The 19,349-nt window shown below is 51.4% G+C and overlaps 2 protein-coding genes across 3 annotated transcripts; one reads left to right on the top strand and one right to left on the bottom strand.

Annotated features, from left to right (window-relative positions):
• Positions 1-693: 693 nt before the first annotated feature.
• On the top strand, positions 694-12,024 carry TULP2 (TUB like protein 2). The gene is made up of 10 exons (XM_055146460.1): positions 694-725; positions 1,148-1,199; positions 1,446-1,572; positions 2,142-2,276; positions 6,394-6,617; positions 7,413-7,525; positions 10,803-10,914; positions 10,999-11,097; positions 11,376-11,541; positions 11,891-12,024. The coding sequence occupies exons 1-10, from the start codon at positions 694-696 to the stop codon at positions 12,022-12,024; spliced, it is 1,194 nt and encodes a 397-aa protein (XP_055002435.1).
• A 2,792-nt stretch (positions 12,025-14,816) lies between these two features.
• On the bottom strand, positions 14,817-17,814 carry PPP1R15A (protein phosphatase 1 regulatory subunit 15A). 2 transcript variants are annotated; one of them, XM_055145632.1, is made up of 4 exons: positions 17,573-17,814; positions 15,947-17,209; positions 15,629-15,892; positions 14,817-15,244 (listed from the first exon to the last, which is right to left on the bottom strand). In XM_055145632.1, the coding sequence occupies exons 1-4, from the start codon at positions 17,591-17,593 to the stop codon at positions 14,903-14,905; spliced, it is 1,890 nt and encodes a 629-aa protein (XP_055001607.1). In that variant the 5' UTR covers positions 17,594-17,814; the 3' UTR covers positions 14,817-14,902. The 2 variants fall into 2 exon arrangements, with proteins under 2 accessions (XP_055001607.1, XP_055001606.1); XM_055145631.1 differs by having other exon boundaries at positions 15,629-17,209.
• Between the last annotated feature and the right edge of the window lie 1,535 nt (positions 17,815-19,349).

The raw sequence follows: 19,349 nt of genomic DNA, 5'->3' as shown, positions 1-19,349 counted from the left end.
TACTCCGGGAGGAGAGGGAGTCTCCAGGATTCCAGGCAAGTGAACTGCTGGCACCTGGGCCCACGGTGGTGTTTGGGACAAAGAACACTCAGCTCCCACGTTTCTTGAGTTTTCGCAGATGAAGGAGTTAGGTATTGAGGCCGGAGCGATAGTACAGTAGGCAGGGCATTTGCCTGGCACCAGGTTGATCCAGGTGTGATCCTTGTCATCCCATACGGTCCTCTGAGCACTACCAGGAGTGATCCCTGCGCAAAGAGCCGGGAGTAAGTCATGAGTGGCGCTAGATGTGGCCCCCAAACAAACAAAAACAGAAGAAGGAATTTGGGGGTGGAGATCTGAAACCCCTGGCCCCTGGTGGTAATGAAAACTGGAAACAAGGTCCCTGATAGAAATATGGGGATAATGTAGCTATTGGGTCCAGGGAGGGAAAAAATCAAAGGTTTAAGATGAGGTGTCCAGGGCATGGTCTTTGGGGTTTGGAGTCTGGGTTTTTTGTTTTACTTTGGCTTTGGGTCACACCAGCAGTGTTCAGGGCATACTTCTGGCTCTGTACTCAGGGATCATTCCTGGCTGTGCTTGGGGAACCCAGTACAGTGTCAGGGATCAAACTAGGCTTAGCTTTGTGCAAGACAAGTAACTCCCCCCTGTGCTCTCTCTCTGACCCGGTCTGTGTCTTATTCTTTTTTCTCCAGAATGTCAGAGGAGACTGAACCGTTGAGGAAAGAGTAAGTGAAGAAATGGGTAGACAGGGATGGGGATGGAGGGACAGGGGCAAGGGAGGACACATTCACCCCACCCAGCTCTGGACTCATGATAGTGTTTGGGGGGTATCATTGGACTTGCCAGAAGCCAGGGCTTTTTAATTCTAAAGCCCAAGGAGTGTGTGTGTGTGTGTGTGTGTGTGTGTGTGTGTGTGTGCGCGCAGTGGAGACAAGTGGTTTGTCCCCAAAGGGGAGGAAGCGGCCTGTGATGTGGAGGTAGGCCAGTCCTGCGAAAAATAGCATTTGAAGAGGCAGGGCTGCCTCAGCTTGGGCCCTTTCTATGAGCTCACAAAGGTTCAGAACCCTAAATTGGGCAGAGTGAGAAGGGGTGTTTGAGGAACCTGGGTATTCGCTTGTGGACCCATCAACTTGCTCCTTTTTCTTAGAATTCTGTGCGAGGAGTTCGCCACCATAAGGCTGAAGAAGCTGAAACAGCAGGTACCATGCCCAGGAGCCCTTCCACACCACCCCTGGACTCCATCCACTTCCCTCCGGGACTCTCCTGGAGCTCAAACTCTCCAGTTGGGAAATGAGAAAGGCAGCATTCAGATGCGACAGAAACTCTGAAAATGAGACTCCTAGAATGGGGCAAGGCCTTTGGAGGAAGTATTCCGGGTTTCTGTAGAAACAGGGCACTGGATACCAGTTTCTTGGCCCTCAAAAAACACTTTCCCTCTCCCACAGCGAAGGCTGTTAGAGGAGAAACAGCGACGAAAACGCCAAGAGCCCCAGATGGTTCAGGCCAACCCTGATGCTTTCCTGTTGCCCCAGGGATATGGGTGGAGGAAGGAGCGCCTCGTGGGTGACACTGGTAAGCAAAAGGTTGCTGGAATCCAGCGGAGTTTACGAGGAATGAGACCACTGTGGAGACATAGGGCGGGGCCTAGTGAGATCCCGGAAATAACCTAGGGGGAAGGGGTGGGACTTGATAGACATCGGGGCGGGGCCTGAAGAACCTAGTGTCCACTATTGGGTGTTGAATGCTCAACCTGAAAGACTTCCGGGGGTGGGATTCTGGGGCGAAGCCTGAAGCTCCGGGTACCACCAGAGACTAGGGGAGGCGGGGCTTAGGAGTCCGGGTTCTGGCGGGCCTTCTAGAGACCCTGCTAATTGGCAAAACCCGGGAGGCGGGGCCGGATTATTAGAAATTATGTCCTGGACCAAGCAAGAAAGAATGCGTACAGGGTTGTTAAGCACCTAGTCAGAACCGGTCTTTAAGCAGGACTGTGCATGCGTGAGCCATAACTTGGGGTCTGGCTTCAGACCAGGGGTGGGGCCATCAGAGGTCATTTCTGGAAGCTCAAGGAGGAGGCAAATCTTCCAGGAAGAGGAATGAAGCCTGTACATTGTATTCATGGACCTTCCTGCACAACCTTGCAGGTCTCGCGAACCCTTTCCTCCAGGAGCACAAGCCACAGACCAGTGTGTGCTCTCGAGCCCTCAGCAGTACGACTACAGTGAGCTGCGGCGGAGATGGGAGTGGCAAGCTCGCTACCCTTCTGTCACCGACAGAAGGTGACCTAAAGTCCTCTGCTCCCTAACTCCACTGCCACTAGTATCCAGGAGTCTAGACCTTCTGTCCTTGCTCTTCATTTGACCTTAGCGTGCCCCCACACCCTAGGTCTGTCATCTCCCCAAACCATCACCCAGGAACCAGACCCTCCAACCCCTTCCTCCCTCCCCAGCATTTTGAAATTCTGATTCTTCCTCATCTTCCCCTCCCCCACCGCGCCCCACTTCCATCCTGGCTACCAGACTGTTCAGATTCAGACGTGGAGGAAGTCTTTGTAGAAGACATTCCAGCCTCTCCGAGGCTTCAGCGCACTCGACGCTGGGGTTGGACAACCTGTCAACGACCTGGTAATTTCTGGGACTCTGGGACTCTCAGACCCCTTGGCCTGTAAGGTAGTTCTCCCCAATTTTTTGTGTAACAGGCTTTGCTATGTGTATTTTCTGCATTCATTCCTATTCATTCATTTCTTATTCATTCACACCTTTTACAATTCCATGGGTTTTCTAATATTTAGAAATGTGCAACCATCACTACAATCAACATAATATTTAATTGAGGGCTGGAGTGATAGCACAGCGGGTAGGGCGTTTGCCTTGCACGCGGCCAACCCGGGTTCGATTCCCAGCATCCCATATGGTCCCCTGAGTCCTGCCAGGAGTAACTCCTGAGTGCAGAGTCAGGAGTGACCCCTGTGCATTGCCAGGTATGACCGAAAAAGAAAAAAAAAAAAAAAAGAATATTTAACCTACCCCTCAAACAAATAAATAAATCTGTCCTTTTCTTTCACTTTTATTTTTTTGGGGTCACACCTGGCATTACACAGAGGTTACTCCTGGCTCATGCACTCAGGAATTACTCCTGGCAGTGTTCAGAGGACCATATGGGATGCTGGGAATAGAACCCGGGTCGGCTGTGTGCGAGGCAAACGCCCTACCCACTGTGCTATCACTCCAGCCCCTAAACCTGTGTCTTCTAGCAGGTCCCCCACTTTTTTCTCATTTGAGACCACCGCCATCCCACATGCAAAGTTCAGCCCTTGGAACAACGTGGACAGTGGCTCAGTGGGAGGATCTCAAGAGTATGTGTTGTTCTGGCCTATCAGGCCCTCGACCACCTGGACCACCCATGTGTGCTCCGGAGACCTCTGGGGCTGTACCTTGAGATCTTGAGGGACCATGTTGTACCAGAGGTTGGACAGGGTTGGCTTAACTCCTGTGCTTTTTTTTTTCTTTTTGGGTCACACCCATCGTTGCTCAGGGGTTACTCCTGGCTCTGCACTCAGGAATCACTCCTGGCGGTGCTCAGGGGACCACAGGGAATGCTGGGAATCGAACCCGGGTTGGCTGCGTGCAAGGCAAATGTCCTACCCACTGTGCTACCACTTCAGTCCAACTCCTGTGCTTTCTCCAGCTGCCTCTCATACTTTCCCATTGCCCTGTTCATGGCTTAAGATTCATCATTGTTAAAATATTAGTACCAGCAGGAGCAACCTCGAATACTGGGTCAGGAGTAGCCCCTGAGAACTGCTGGGTGTGGTTCAAACCCCAAACACAAAGCTCTCCCCTGCATACATAAATTGCTTATGGGGCTGGAGCCATAGTACAGCAGCTAGGGCAGTTGCCTTGAACTCGGCCGACCTGGGTTCTATTCCCAGCATCCCATATGGTCCCCTGAACACCGCCAGGAGTAATTCCTGAGTGCATGAGCCAGGAATAACCCCTGTGTATCGCGGGTGTGACCCAAAAAGAAAAAAAAATATTGATTATACTGCCATTGCCTTCTTTCTCCAGGAGCAGAGATGCCAATAAGAGGGCTTTTTTTATTATCAACCCAAATTCAATTCCTCCCCCACTTTTAGTCTCTGAAGCTGTCTTCTAGACAAGGGAAAGGGAAGATTCTAAATCCTCTCAATTCTCCTTTTTTTCCCTTTATTCTTTTTTTCTTTTTGGTAGGGGGGTCAACCCAGCAATCTCAGGGGTCACTACTGGCTCTGTGCTCGGGCGACCATATGGGATGCTGGGGATTGAACCCAGGCCGGCTGCGTGCAAGACAAACACCCTACCCGCTGTACTATTGCTCTGGCCCCAATTCTTCTTTTCTTTTCTGGGGCCAGGTGTGGGGGAGGGGTGAGCCACTTGTGATGCTCCGAGGCTAATCCTGAGTCAGGTGTGATCCTGGTGATCCTGGTAGTGCTGGGGGACCATATGCGGTGCCAGAGATGATGCTGGGGTCACCCATGTGCAAGGCAAGCCCCTCACCTCCTGTACTATCTCTGACCTCCTCCCCGGCAGTTACAGACTTTTTAGTCATGTCAACTTCGAGATTCTGCAACCCTTGGAGAGGCAGAACTTCAGCAAGTGAGATGATAATGGAGAGAGGCTGGACACTCAGGAATTCTGGCTTCTCCAGTAAACACTAGTGACTTTGCTCCAAGCTCCTGGGACTCAGGCATCCTGACTTTGGTTTTCCAATGTCTTTCACCCCTTAGGGCCTAGTCGACAGGATAAGAGTGATCCCCGGTATGTCAGAGGTGAATTCAGGCTGCCCGTTCCAGGACTCAAACCTAATGTGGCTGATCAGGACCGTGGAGACTCGGCTTCTAAGAAGGTGGGAGGCTACTGACTCTGGGGGTGGAACTTAAGTTCTGTGGCCTATGACCCCTCTCACTGGTGAGTGAAACCTGTTATGATTGGGCCAGCTTCTTCAGCAACTTTGAGGATTTTAGTTGATGGGGCCACAGACATTAAAATAAGGCCGCCTAAAGGCAGTACACCTTTTTAAATTTATTTTTTATTTTTAAAATTTTATTGAATCACCGTGAGATAGTTACAAGCTTTCATGTTTGGGTTACAATCTCACATCCCTCCACCAGTGCACATTCCCCACCACCAATATCCCGGGTATAACCCCTCTTTTCCCACCCTCCCCCTGCCTCTAAGGCAGACAATATTCCCCATACTCACTCTCTACTTTTGGGCATTAAGGCAGTACGCTTTGGAGAGGGATGAACACAGAGAGAGAAAGGCCTGTTGGTGTGTATGTGTGTATGGTAGAATTATACCCCAGGTGTGCTGAGACTACTAACAGCTCCATGTGCTTTTTAAAAATTTTCTTTGAGGATCACACCTGGTGATATCGGGTTACTCCTGGCTCTGCACCCAGGAATTACTCCTGGTGGGCAAGGGGGACCGTATGGGATGCCAGGGATCTAACCTGGGTTGGCCACATGCAAGACAAATGTCTTACCCACTGTACTATGGCTCTAGCCCCTCCTTGTGTGCTTTTTTTTCTTTTTTTTCTTTTTTGTTTTTTAGTCCTTTGGTCTCTCATCCTAAGGCTAGAGCGATAGCACAGTGGGTAGGGTATTTGCCTTGCACTGGGCTCGACCTGAGTTCAATTCCCGCGTCCCTCTCGGAGAGCCCAGCAAGCTACCGAGAGTATCCCGCCTGCACGGCAGAGCCTGGCAAGCTACCCATGGCGTATTCAATATGCCAAAGACAGTAACAAGTCTCACAGTGGAGATGTTACCGGTGCCCGCCCAAGCAAATCAAGCAAATCAAACAAATCGATGAACCAAGGGAAGACAGTAGCGCTGCGACAATGCAGTGTTCCAGTGGTCTCTCACCCTAGCCCTAGAAAGAACAGTGTGGGGTACCCTATGGGATTCAAGAGTTGGACCCCTGATTGGCCACGTGCAGGTCAAGTGCCTTATCCACTGCACTATATCTGCTGCCCTAACATGTTTGACTAATAGGCAGAAACCATAGTCCAGAAGGGCGGAACATTGAGCTGCTGGGATGGCCAATCAGTAATTAGCGAGTCGGGAGGAGGACTTCCTAACTGATGGCCCACCTGTATTTTGGTACTAGGGTGAAAACCAAGATGAAAAGAGTAAAGAGGAATTGGAGTTTTCAGCATCAGACTTCCCAGGACCGTTAGACTGCCCGGGACCATCATACTTCCCGGGACCATCAGAATCCCCGGGACCGTCATACTTCCCGGGACCGTCGGACTCCCCGGGACCGTCATACTTCCCGGGACCATCGGACTCCCCGGGACCGTCATACTTCCCGGGACCGTCAGACTCCCCAGGGGCACTAGTCCAAGTGTTGTCCCAAGCCCCGGAAGAAGAGGGCGATCTAGGTAGCAACGATGTGGTCTCTATCTGCCTGCTGCCCCCCGCCCCCTACCGTCTGCTGAGCAACGACTTTGAAGCCTATGTGCTACGGCCAGCGATGAAGGAGCAAATAGTGCAGTGTCGCATCTGCCGCGACAGGCGCGGCATAGATAAGGGCATATTCCCTTTCTACTACCTCTACCTGGAGGATGCCAATGGCGGTCAGGTATGGACTGGCAGCCTTGAGACTAAGTCCCACTTCCCAGGGGGGCTTTCTAAGGAGGTTTTGATGGATACAGGCTTTCCTCATTGTTTATCTCTTAGCTAGGACCTGTCCATTCCAGCACCAATTCCTGTATTTCGCAGAACCAAGCTCCTTGCCTTGTGGGACCCCGGGACAAAGTCTCTAATCTCAATGCATAACCAAGTCTGTCTGTCTCCTGAGGTTACTCAGGCCACTCCCTCTGGAGGGTCCTAGCCCCATCTATCAACGGCGACCAACTTTGTTCCTCCAATCAGTCTTCTTTGCTCTCAGGCGCCATCCAATCTGGAGTAAGCCCCACCCCCATGAGAGAAGCCACGCCCCCGTTTGATTTCCTCTCTGGAGTCAAGCCGCATCCTCTTTTGATCCTTTCCCTGGCACTAGGTCTTTCCCTGTAGGGGCTCTCTTCTAGAAAAAAACTTTTGCTTACTCAGATCCAAGTCTATTTTTCCCACTTGAAAGCCCGTCAGTTGTCCTGCAGCAAAGTTCCAAGTGAGAGGCTTCCCTAGTTTGCAAAGTCAGGCTCTGTCAGGATTCAGCCCGAGCTGCAGGCCAAATGGCTCCCTCTCCCCCAGTGAAATTAAGAGGTTAACTTGCCCCTTGAAGCACTGCTGATGGTTTCCTTCAGTGAAAACGACCAGCGCTGAGACATCTGCTGCTCCTCTCCTCTGTATCATTCATCTTTGAACCCTTAGAGGACTAGTAGTTCTAGCCAGACATCAGAAATAGTTTCTCATGGGCTGTTCCTCCCGTCCACAGCAATTCCTCATGGCAGGGCGGAAGAGGAAAGGAAGCAAAACTTCTAATTATGTAATCTCCTTGGATCCCATGGACATGTCTCGATATGGGAGCAAAGTGGTGGGAAAAGTCAGGTAGGCAGTTTGGGTGCTTGTGAGAAATAGGTGGTGGTGAAACCTGGGGTGGAAGAGGGAGTGAGAAGGGGGCACCTGAGCCATAGTTCCCAAAAGGCAGGACAAGCACACTTTCCCCTAGAAGAGAATCTTTTTTTTTTTTTTTTTTTTTACCTTTTGGGTCACACCCGGCGATGCACAGGGGTTACTCCTGGCTCTGCACTCAGGAATTACTCCTGGTGGTGCTCAGGGGACCCTATGGGGTGCTGGGAATCGAACCCGGGTCAGCAGTGTGCAAGGCAAACGCCCTACCCGCCGTGCTCCAGCCCCAGGAGGATCTCTTTTTACAAGGACTGCTGAGTTTTGTAGTAATTCCCTTGGAAGCGTCAAAGGCTTTGTAGACCTTTGACTGTTGGAGAGGCAAAGTTTGGGACCCCTGACTTGTAATGAAAAAAAAAAAGGAATGAGATTTCTTCCTTTTTTTTTTTTTGGATCACACCCAGCAATCCTCAGGGGTTACCACTGGCTCTGCACTTAGGAACTCCTAACAGTGCTAGTATAGGATGCTGGGAATCAAACCTGGGTGCTCTACTATCACTCCAGCCCACAGGAATGAGACTTTTAGTAGTCTAGAGAGATGAAAATTCCTAAAGTGATAAGGCAAAAGGAGGCTAAAAATTACAGCTCACAAGGAAGAGGCAGACTGGATCTTACAGGACAGTGGTAGGGGATCTAGGACAATTTGGTGGCAGTGGAGGGACAATAAGATGGTAGATCGAGGGGCCGGAGCGATAGTACAGCGGGTAGGGCGTTTGCCTTGCACGCGGCCGACCCGGGTTCGATCCCCGGCATCCCATATGGTCCCCCAAGCACTGCCAGGAGTAATTCCTGAGTGCAAAGCCAGGAGTAACCCCTGAGCATCGCTGGGTGTGACCCAAAAAGAAAAAAATAAAAGATGGTAGATCGAGTACATCACAGTGATTCTCTAATAAAAAATTAAAAAAAAAAGATTGTAGATCGAACCCATGAACAGAACCTGAGAGACAGTGTAAGGTTTAAGGAATTTACCTTACTTGCAGCTACCCAGGTTAGATCCTCTGCATCCCAAATGGTCCTTCATGCCTCATATGGCCCCCGAGCACTGCCAGGAGTGACCCCTGAGGACTGTCAGGTGTGTCTCAAAAAACAAACAAAATGAAAACCATAAACATTAGCACTATTATCATAATGGTACCTAATTACCATAGTTAATAAAAATAAAATAATGATAATTTTATTAATTTATACAATAAAATTAATAAAAATAAGGGCTGGATCAATAGTACAGTGGGTAGGGCATCTGCCTTGTATGAGGCCAACTTGGGTTCAATCCCCAGCACCCCATATAGTCCCTCGAGTACTGGCAGGAGTAATTCCTGAGCACAGAGCCAGGAGTAAAGCCTGAGCACTGCCAGGGGGTGAACCCAGGTAGGTTTCCTGCAAAGCAAGCACCCTGCTTGTTGCACTATGTCTCTGCCCCCCAAAAAACTTTATTTTCCTACATTATCTTTCCCTTCTTAAAGCGTTATATTTAAAAATCTTTATGATTTACAGGACTGTCGATGATTTCATGCAAGTATCACTCTAACACTATATCCACCCACCACCAGAGAACCCACTTCCCTCCACCAAGGTCCCAGTGCCCCTCAGAGTTAGGTTCGCCTTGCACGTTTGCCTTCTACAAAGCCAACACAGGTTCGCTCCCCAACACCCCAGCTGGGTCTCAAGCACCAAGAGTGATCTCCAACTGCAGAGCCAGCAATAAGCCTTGAGTACCCCCAGGTGTGACCCCAAAATGGTTTTGTTTAAAGCACCCCCTCCAAAAGATAAAACTGTTTTATGGACCAGCTCTCCAGATCTTCTGTCCTGGTTCACTTGTTTTTCACAACTCTGTGTATTTAAGTCCCACATATGAAAGAGATCATTCTGTCTCTATCTCTTTCCTTCTGACTGACCTCATTCAACATATTGCCTTCTAGTTCCATCCAGGTTGCATCAGATTGCAAACATCAAATTGTATGATTTTGTCCTTCCTTACAGTGACATAGTATTCTATTATGTATATGTGCCACTACTTTTTGATCCATTTATCTCTATCTGGGCATTTAGATTGTTTCCATATCTTGACTAGTGTACAAAGTGCTGCAATGAGCTTAGGTGTGCATATAGCCTTTTGAATCAAGTGGTTTTTTTTTTTTAATTTGGACCAGCAGAGCCTAGCAAGCTACCGTGGTGCATTTGATAGGCCAAAAACAGTAATGACAAGTCTCACAATGGAGATGTTACTGGTGCCCGCTTGAGCAAATTGATGAGCAATAGATGACAGTGACAGTGACAGTTAATTTGGATGCCAAGGAGTGTATTATGGGCTGGAGGATATAGTACATCAGGGAGGGCTCTTGCCTTGCATGTGGCCAACTTGGGTTCAATTCCCACATCCCATATGGTCTCCTGAGCACTGTCTAAAATAATTTCTGAGATTAGAGCCAGGAATTAACCCTGAGCATTGCTGGGTGTTGCCTCAAAACAAATAAAAGGAGGAAGAAAAAAAAGAAAGAAAATAAGTGATATGGCTGGGTTAATGGGAGTTCTATTCCTACTTTCTTTTGAGAGATCTCCATATTTCTTTCCTATAGGATGCTTTTTTGGGGGGAGGGGCTACACTGGTTATGATGTTCAAGGATTACTCCTAGGAATGAGTCCTAGGAATTACTCCCAGTGGTGCTCAGGGAACCATATGGGTTGCTGGGATTGAACCCAGGTCAGCTAAATGAAAGGCAATGCCCTGCCCTCTGTGCTATCACCCAATAGGTTCCCTCGCTCTCCCCACCTTGCTTCCTTAGCAAATTCTTCTTTTTAAAATATTTACTTATATTTTGGGTCACATGCTTGAAATAGTGTCTCTTACAGTTTTGATATATGTAGCTACCTTACCTCTCAATCACCAAATTATCAACACCCTTGACTGAGCTTTTTGGATCACACCTGGTGATGCTCAGGGATTACTCCTGGCTCAGCACTCAGGAATTACTCCTGGCTGGGCTCGAGGGACCATATGGAATTTGAGGGAACAATCCTAGTTGACCATATGCAAGGCAAAAGATCCTACCCATTGTACTATTGACCCAGGCACCTGAGTCTTATGAAGGGGCTTGTTGGGGGAAGAATTGATGAGATGACATTGAAAAGCACTGAATGTTCAGCGTTTCAGTAACATTTGTTTGTTTGTTTTCGTTCGGCCATGCCCCTCGGGGAGCAGATCTAATGTGTTGGGCACCAAGTTCACCATCTTCGACAATGGGGTAAACCCCGAAAGGAATTTCCACTCGGAGCCAGCTCGGATAAGGGAAGAGTTGGGAGCTGTATGTTATGTAAGTGTCGGGGAGTCGAGAGGGAATGGAGCACACAGGCTGGTAGGGCAGACAAGCAGGTCAACTGAAACCTCATGCCCCCAGGAAACCAATGTGTTGGGAATTAAAGGACCCCGGAAAATGACAGTGATCATTCCAGCAATTAATGCCGAGAACCAGAGAGTCAGCATACAGTCACAAAATGTACGTTCCCTGAGGTTGCATTATCTCTGGGTCAGGGAGCAGAGTCAAATGATGGGGGGCGGGGGGGTGTCTCATTGGACTTTTAGGCCCCGAGGGAGGAGAACGGGCCACTGAGGGGTGGCTGGGGGCAGAAGATTCCATCTGTGCAGAACTATGGAAACTTTCTCAGACTTAAGTGTCCCCAGGAGGTCCTAGGTGCTAGGGAGACTCTTAAATTCTGAGTCAACAGAACAGCTAGTTGAAGTTGGATAAACTTCTTTCTTTACCCTTCCCCATAGGGTTCTCTACTGGATCATCTCCAAATGGGGGTCTACCAGAAACTAGTCCTGATGCACAATAAAGCCCCATTTTGGAGCAAGGAGAGCGGCGCCTATATGCTCAATTTTCATGGTCGTGTTACTCGAGCTTCAGTCAAGAACTTCCAGATAGTGCATCCAGATAACCGTGAGACCTTAAGAACGGTTTTATTGAGGTGGAGTGTGGGGGGTCAGGGTGGGAAACAGACAGGAGCATATAAGAATTACTGTTGTTATAAGCACCAGAGCGTTCTCTCCACCCACCCACAACCCGCCCCGGAAGGGCGGCCGAAGCCATGCTGCTGCAAAGCCTTCTGGGAGTTGTAGTTAACTTGGCGCTCAGGCTTAGTTCGGCCTAAAGAGGGCGCCGCACAGCTTTTTGGGAATCGTAGTTCTCTAAGCCAGGGGACGGTGGCGCGGGGTGGGGGTGGTGCGGGGGGAGGGCGGGGTGGCGGAGAAGACTCAGAGGGGACTTAATTTCCGTTTTTCCTCTCCAGCCAACCGCGTGGTGCTCCAGTTTGGCCGAGTGGCCCCAGACACGTTCACCATGGACTTTGCTTTCCCACTTTGTCCGGTCCAGGCTTTTGCCATCTGCTTGTCCAGTTTCGATAGGAAACTGGCCTGTGAGTAATTCAATAAAATACGATGCTCTTATTGTACCTCTATAGCTTCTGTGTCTGCTCATTGGGAAAGAGGACCCAGCACACTATTTATTTATTTATCTATTTATTTATCCATTTATTTATTTATTTATTTATTTATCTCTTGGGGTCACACCCAGCGATGCTCAGGGCTTACTCCTGGCTCATGCACTCAGGAATTACTCCTGGCGGTGCTCGGGGGACCATATGGGATGCTGGGAATCGAACCCGGGTCAGCTGCATGCAAGGCAAACACCCTACCCGCTGTGCTATCACTCCAGTCCCACCACCAGCACACTTAAAAAAAAAAAATTAATTCACTCCTCACACACCTTCTCTTTTTCTTGCTGCTGCTATGGTGATGACTGGGGGTTGCATCCATGTCTGGTTGTGACTGACATCTCTTTTGTACCATCTGAATATCTCATGATGTTTTTACGGGGGTGGGGGGGTGTTGGACCACACCTGGTGGTGCTCAGGACTTACTCCTGCCTCTGCAGTTAGGGATCCCTCCTGGCAGAGCTTGGGGAACTGTACATGGGGTCATGAATTGAACGCTGGTCTGCTGAGCACAAGGCAATGTGCTACCCACTGACCTATTGCTCTCCCTGCCCCCCCCCCCCCACACAATTGACAAGCATTTATTGTTTTGGAGCCATGCAGCGGTGCTAGGCGGTCCTCCTGGCGGTGCTTAGGGAACCATAATGGAGTGTTGAAGAGGAACTGGGATCTGCAGCATTGAGGTAAACCTTACCTTTGTACTATCGTTAGCCCTCTGTTTTGGTTTCTGGCCACAAAGTTGGGGCTACTCCTGGCATGGTTCTCAGTGGCCGCCAACCAAGTGTAGTACTAGAGGAGCAAAGCAGGGCTTCCTACATGCAACGCCTCCATGTCACTGCATCTCCTTTCCCCCTTCACAGGCATTTTACTTTTTTTTGTTTGCTTTTTGAGCCACACTTGATAGTGCCCTGTGTTCAGGGATTACTATCGCAAAGGACTATATGCAGCGTTGGGGACCGAGCCCCATTCAGCGATATGTATGGTGAGCACCTTATGTACTTGTACTATCTTTCCAGCATTTTAAGGAAGTACATTTTATTTATTTATTTATTTTGGCTTTTTTGGTCACACCTGGTGATGCACAGAAGTTACTCATAGCTCTGCACTCAGGAATTACTCCTGGTGGTGCTTGGGAGACCATATAAGGATGCTGGGGATCTGCATCTGCATCTGCTGCATGCAAGGCAAACGCCTTACCCACTGTACTATGGCTCCAGCCCCAGGAAGTACATTTTAAGTAAGTACAAGCATTTTGCTTTAGTGAAGAAAGTTATCTTTGTTTTTTTAGGCTACACCTAGAGGTGCTGGGGGTTACTCTTGGTGGTGCTCAGGAGACCATATGCGATCTGAGGGATTGAACTTGGGTCGGCCACATGAAAGGCAAAGGCCCTCCCTACTGTACTATCACTCTGACCCAAGGAAATACATTTTTAAAAAGTACAAGCATTTTATTTTAGTGAAGCAAGATAGCTTTTTTTTTTTTTAGGCCACACCCAGAGGCTTGTTCCTGGTTCTGTGCTCAGAGATCACTGCTGGTGGGGATTGGAACCATAAGATGTGCTGGGTATTGAACCTGGGTTGGTCACATGCTAGGTAAGCACAAGACCTGTTGTACTATCTCTTGCACCTCAAGATAGTTTTTTTTTAATTATTTTTATTAATGAGTCACCGTGAGGGTACAGTTAGAGTTTCGTGCCTGTGTTACAGTTATACAATACTCGAGTACCCATCCCTCCACCAGTGCCCATTCTCCTCCATCGATGGCCCCAGGGTCCCTCATTCCCCACCTCGATAGTTTTTATTGAATAAAACTTGCTTAGAAAGACAAGAGGGAAGAGAAAGAAAGGAAATACCTGTTTGTTTTTTTTTGCTTTTTGCGTCACACCCGGCGATGCACAGGGGTTACTCCTGGCGGTGCTCAGGGGACCATATGGGATGCTGGGAATCAAACCTGGGTCGGCAAATGCCCTATCCGCTGTGCTATTGCCTCAGCCCCAGGAAATACATGTTAAAGCAGGTACGTGTTGAAGTGAGAACAAGGGCTTCTCCAGAGTGGAAGCAGCAAGCAAAAATACACAGAGATAAGCAAGTGAGATGCATGTTCAAGGGAGAGGATAACTTGAACAGTGAGCCAGTACAAGCATTTTGAAGTATTCCTCTGGGGGACCCTCTAAGCCCATGAGATATGTGCAAGTGTTAGTCAGATATTGCAGAGTAAAATCCATTCGGTGGAGAGGCTGAGAGCCACCAGGAAGGAAGCTGGGAGCCTTTCCTGGATGTGGGGCCACAGCAGATGGTCTCTGGGAGCGGCTCTGAGCAGTGTCCGTGGGGCAACAGGCAGTACTGCGGGGTGGGACCCAGCATCATCAAGCTGAGCCAGCCGAGTCGTCTCAGCCCAGGAAGTGGAAAACCTTGAGGAACTCCGTGCCCAGGCCAGTAACCCAAGTTTGGACCCCAGGAACAGAGAACCAGGCCTTCACTCTGCCAGCAGGATCCATGGACCCCACCCAGAAGATCCTTGTTCCCAGTGGACCCAGATGTAGGTGGACAAGAAGCTTAGTTTGCAAGAAGCCTCTGGATGAGAGGAGGTGAAGTTGAGGGCAGAAGGGACACGCCGCTTATCCGGCATTTCAAGCACTTGCCTTTATGCTCTGCCTTCAGTCACTACGGGGACCAGGGAGCAGCAGAGACCCCAGGTTCAGATACACACAAGCACAAAAGCTCGAGAGGGTCAAAGGTTTTTATTCTGTCTACAAAGAGCTTAAATAAAATGAAAAAATAAATAAGTAACAGGCACATCACTGAATCTCAGCCACGCCTCTCACTGAGGTCCAGGCTAGGAGAATCGGGCACGGGAAGGGGACAGGGGGAGGCCACTGCCGGGCTCAGGGGTGTGGCCGGGAGGGGGTGGGAGGAGGTGGTCACATTCGGGGTGGGATGGGAAGCTGCGAGTTTCCTGAGGCGGACCCTGGCTCTGGCTCGGGCCACGGCAGTGAGGCAGGGCCCCAGATCCTTCTGGGCCTGAGCAATGCGGCGGGCGAAGCGGCTGCGGTCCCGGGCCATCTGCTCCCACGGGCCCCGGCGGGCGGCACGCGCAGGGCCTGCCCAGACAGCTAGCAGGTGGACTGTCACCTTCTCTGAGAAGCGTACCTGCACAGACACAGACACAGGATCAGGAAACAGAGACAGAAAAAAATAAACCAACTCATCAGGCACACAGAGACGCAGGCTGGGCTAGGGGACAGCCAAGGGGCACAGCGGTCTCTCAAGGCCCTGGTTCTGTCCCTCCAGCAGTACAAAACAAAAGCGGTGCTCAGCCCCATCTGGGCCTGCCTCCTCCCACTGACTCACTGAGGTGATTCCCAGGGCACACATGTGGCTCTCCCCCTCCCCCTGCTCCCCCCTAGAGGCCCAGCTTCTTGCCGAGGATTGCATTAGTGAGCCCAGTGGAGTTCCCTGGCCAGCTAGGCAGTCCCAGGGCAGTCCCCCACCTCCCACCCCAAAGCCTCATCAAGTTAAGCCCCCAGCACCCACCTTCCTGCCCTTTCCAGGTGTTGGAGGTTCTGGAGGCGGGGCCGAAGGCTTGGTGCAGTGGAGTCGCAGCCACAGCCAGAGGGGGGGCTGAGGAGGCGCCCAGGGGGGTGGCGGCTTCTCCCCAGGTAAATAGAAGGCCACTTGGAAGGGACGAGGCTCCACAGGTTGGTCCCTGGCGGGGCTCCAGGTGGCCTGAGAGGCACCTGGTCTGGAATCAGCTGCTGCTGCTGCTGTTGCCGCCCCTTCCTCTTCCTCCTCCTCCTCTTCTTCTTCTTCCTCCTCCTCCTCCTCCTCTTCCTCCTCCTCCTCCTCCTCCTCCTCCTCCTCCCCTGGGCAGTACATCCAATTCCTCAGGAAGGTGCTTGGGCGGGAAGTGCAGTCCGCTGTGACTCCCGATTCCCCATCCTCCCTCTCTTCCACTTCATCCTTCTTGCCACCGCCATCCTCTCCTGAGTCTTTTCCTGAACAGGCCACAGGGGTACTCAAGGGGGCACCTGGGAGAGAAGAGGGACCCTCAGGTTCTCCTGTATCACTCTCTTCCTCTTCCTCCTCCTCATCCGTGTCTTCTCCTCGGAAAAACGTACAGACATTCTGGGACGCACCTGGGAGAGAAGCTGGAGCCTGAGCTGCTCCCTCTGCTGCTCCCCAATGACCCTCCTCCTCCTCCTCCTCCTCCTCCTCCTCTTCTTCGTTTTCCGTGTCCTCTCCTGGCCGGTGCACCCAGGGCCTCAGGAAGGGGGTTGGGGGGATGGAAAAGGGATCCTCCGCTTCTGCCTTCTCTCCTGCTGTTCCTGAAGCACCCCTCTTTGTGCTGTCTTCTGGGAGGTACACCCAGGGCCTCAATAATGGACTTGGGGGGATTGAAAAGGGACCCTGGCCTTCTTCCTTCTCGGCTGCTCCGGAATCCTCCTTTGCTTCCTTCTCCTCTTCCTGTCTGTCTGCTCCCAGTTGGCCCACCCAGGCCTTCTGGGACTCCTGGTCTCCGGCTCCTGCTGCGGCCTGAGCAGAATGTGGCTGCCAGCTCTCGGGCAGTGGGCTCTGAGCTACAACCACACGCGGCTGTGGGTCAACGCCTATCGTGATTGCCTCCCCATCTCCCTCCTGTGCCATCGCTGGCCCAAGGGAGGGAGGCGAGAATGTGCTTGCTGCTTTCTCCATGACAACTTCTCCTTCCTTGCATCCCTTCTCCTCGGAGGGGTCACGCAGAGCTCTTTGCTGAGGGCCAGGGCCCAGGAGAACAGGCTGGTGGACACTGGCTGTGGCTCCCCCGCAGGGCTCTCTCTCATCAGAAAGGCTTGGGATTTCTGGGCGACGACTGCTGGCTCTCGGGTCCAGGCCGGACCCACCAGATACTTCTCCTTCATTCTTCCTAGCTGTGGTGGCTGTGGTCTCCAAAGCCTTGGTAGCATGTGGATCCCCAGGAGGTCCCACCGGCCAGGGCTTCAGGGGCCCAAGGCCCTTGCAGCGGCCCCAGGCCCAACTGGGAAGGCCCATCAGTGGGGTCAGGAGGAAGAATGGCAGGTGAGCATCCCTCCAGGGAGGGGACCAATGGAGCACTTGGCCTGGAGCCATCTGTCGGACCTGGGGATAGGGGTGAAAACTAAGTTTAGAAGAGCTGAGGAAGGGGGAGGGCCCGCAGCAACCTGTGAGTCATTGTCAGGACACAAATAGCAACGTGACTCCCGGTCACACATACCTCCGGGCCGCCACGCCCACCTCTCTGTCTAGGCTCAGTCCTCAGGGATCCAGTCCCTCATCGCCGCCCTCACACGCCCCTCATGTCCAGAAGGCCTGGCCCAGGAAGCGCAGGAGCCCACCCAGCATCCCCTGGGGACAGCGTCCTGGTCTCAGGTTCTCTCCAGCCCCTTTTTCTTCAGTCTCCGCCCTGGTCTCCTCCTGTCCCACCCCGCCGGGAACCCTCCCCTCCCCCGCCCCTCAACTCACAAACTCGGGGCTCGGCGTCATCCCGGGGCTAGAAACGTCGGCTCAGGCCGCCACAAGCGATCGCGATTCCGGACAGCTCGGGAGACCGGCACGTTCATAGCTTGTCCTCCGGGCGTCGGGCTCGGGGACTCAAATGTCACCTGCGGCTGAAAGCGCGGTCGCGACCAATTCTCGTGGCGTCTTGTGGACGGACCTACATAAACACCAAACACAGTTCGCGACAGGGGTTGTTGGGCGGAGGCGCGGCGCTCGCGGCTTTTATAGTCTTACGTACGCCGACGCACCCGTGACGTCACGAAAGGCGGGGCTTCCGCAGGGCGAAAGGGAAAACGAAGCCTGCAAATCTCGCGGACATTCCGGGAACGTCAGTGGGGAAGTTCCCGACCGGGCCACGCCTCGGAGCACGTGAGCTGTCAATCAAACTCGCGACCTGAGTATCTTGGGGGGGATGCGCTCCCGCTGACCTGTTTGTTCTGAGAAAACGGATCGCGGATCTTCTCCAGTGAATTTAGTTCTTTATTTGCGTTTTGGTTTAAGCTTTTAGTTTCAGGCCGCACCCGGCAGTTCTCAGAGCTCCTTCTGGCGCCGGGTTGGTCTCCTGTGGCCGCATGTGGGCCATGCGGTGGTGGTGGGCATGAAACACCAACTTTCTGCCCTCTGCCCTTGGGTCTCTCTTTCTCAGCCCCGTTCCCCAAATTTATGTTACTGATTTCGCTTTATTATTTTGGTTTGGAGGCTACATCCAACAATGCCCCGGGCTATTCCTGGCTCTTAGCGCAGTGCTCAGAGAATTGGAATCCGGTCAGGCACGTGCAAGGCATGAGCCTTAACTCTTGGACTACGTGTCCGGCCTTCCGTGCCTTCTCTGAATTTAATCAACAGTTCCCAGCTCAGGGTCACCCACCCTCATATCCGGCTGCCTCCCCGGCGTGGGAAAGTTAGTGTCTCACTAGTTGGGAAACTGAAAATTGGGAATGAAGGTTTTTGGTCCAGTGAGTCAGAAGCCAGGCTGGACTCAGTGGAAATGAAAACGAAAGGTGGACACTACAAAGGCAGGCACTGGCTGTCTTACTGATATCTTCCTGGGGCCCCACACACGTGGGTTACTACAGAGAACAGAAACTAAACCTGAAGATCTGAATGTCTTTTGAGCTTGGCATGCGATTTCATGAGATTCCGGCAGAGCGAAAAACAGAGAACTAAACTAAAGAAAAAGAACGAAAAGTTCTGGCAAGGCACACCATCAGCACCAGAAGGGGGAAGTGGAATTCTTCCTTCTACAAGCTCCAGCCCCCAGAACACAGGACTGTTTTCCTGAATCCCTACATCCCCTACGCTGGTCCATAATCTGGCTTGTCAAAATCCAGGTCCATCCTTGAAATCTCCAGTTCCTTCTGAGGACACCTTCAGTTATTGGACACACTATTTTTGGGGTAGGAAGGGCAGGGTCCTGGACCACACCCTGAGTAAGGGCCCCTTCCTGGCTCTGAACTTCGAAGGAGCCTCTGGCAGTGCTCAGAGGACCATATACTGTGAAGCGGATAGAACCTGAGTCTATTGTGCAAACTTCACTTTAAAAAATTTTTTTTTATTTTAATGAATCATCGTGAGATAGTTACACACTTACAAATTTTTGTTATTACATTTCAGTCAAACAATGTTTGAGTACCCGTCCCTCCATCAGTGCCCATTCTCCACCACCAATGTTCCCAGTGTCCCTCCTGCCGCCCCCACACCTTACCACCCCCTGCCTTTGTGGCAGACACATTCCCTCTCA

Source organism: Sorex araneus, chromosome 8 (genome assembly GCF_027595985.1).
Source record: "Sorex araneus isolate mSorAra2 chromosome 8, mSorAra2.pri, whole genome shotgun sequence".
Taxonomy (NCBI): domain Eukaryota; kingdom Metazoa; phylum Chordata; class Mammalia; order Eulipotyphla; family Soricidae; genus Sorex; species Sorex araneus.
Note: the sequence above shows the minus strand (reverse complement) of the source record. Positions and strands in the feature narration are given on the sequence as shown.

Excerpts from the sequence above, each read along its gene's own strand:
- TULP2 (XM_055146460.1), top strand. The coding sequence starts at position 694 with ATGTCAGAGGAGACTGAACCGTTGAGGAAAGA. Across the intron at positions 7,526-10,802 it reads AAAGTGGTGGGAAAAGTCAG|ATCTAATGTGTTGGGCACCA; the intron begins GTAGGCAGTTTG and ends CTCGGGGAGCAG. Across the intron at positions 11,542-11,890 it reads GATAGTGCATCCAGATAACC|CCAACCGCGTGGTGCTCCAG; the intron begins GTGAGACCTTAA and ends TTTCCTCTCCAG.
- PPP1R15A (XM_055145631.1), bottom strand. The coding sequence starts at position 17,593 with ATGACGCCGAGCCCCGAGTTT. Across the intron at positions 17,210-17,572 it reads TGACGCCGAGCCCCGAGTTT|GTCCGACAGATGGCTCCAGG; the intron begins GTGAGTTGAGGG and ends CCCTATCCCCAG. Across the intron at positions 15,245-15,628 it reads CACCTGGAAAGGGCAGGAAG|GTACGCTTCTCAGAGAAGGT; the intron begins GTGGGTGCTGGG and ends GTGTCTGTGCAG.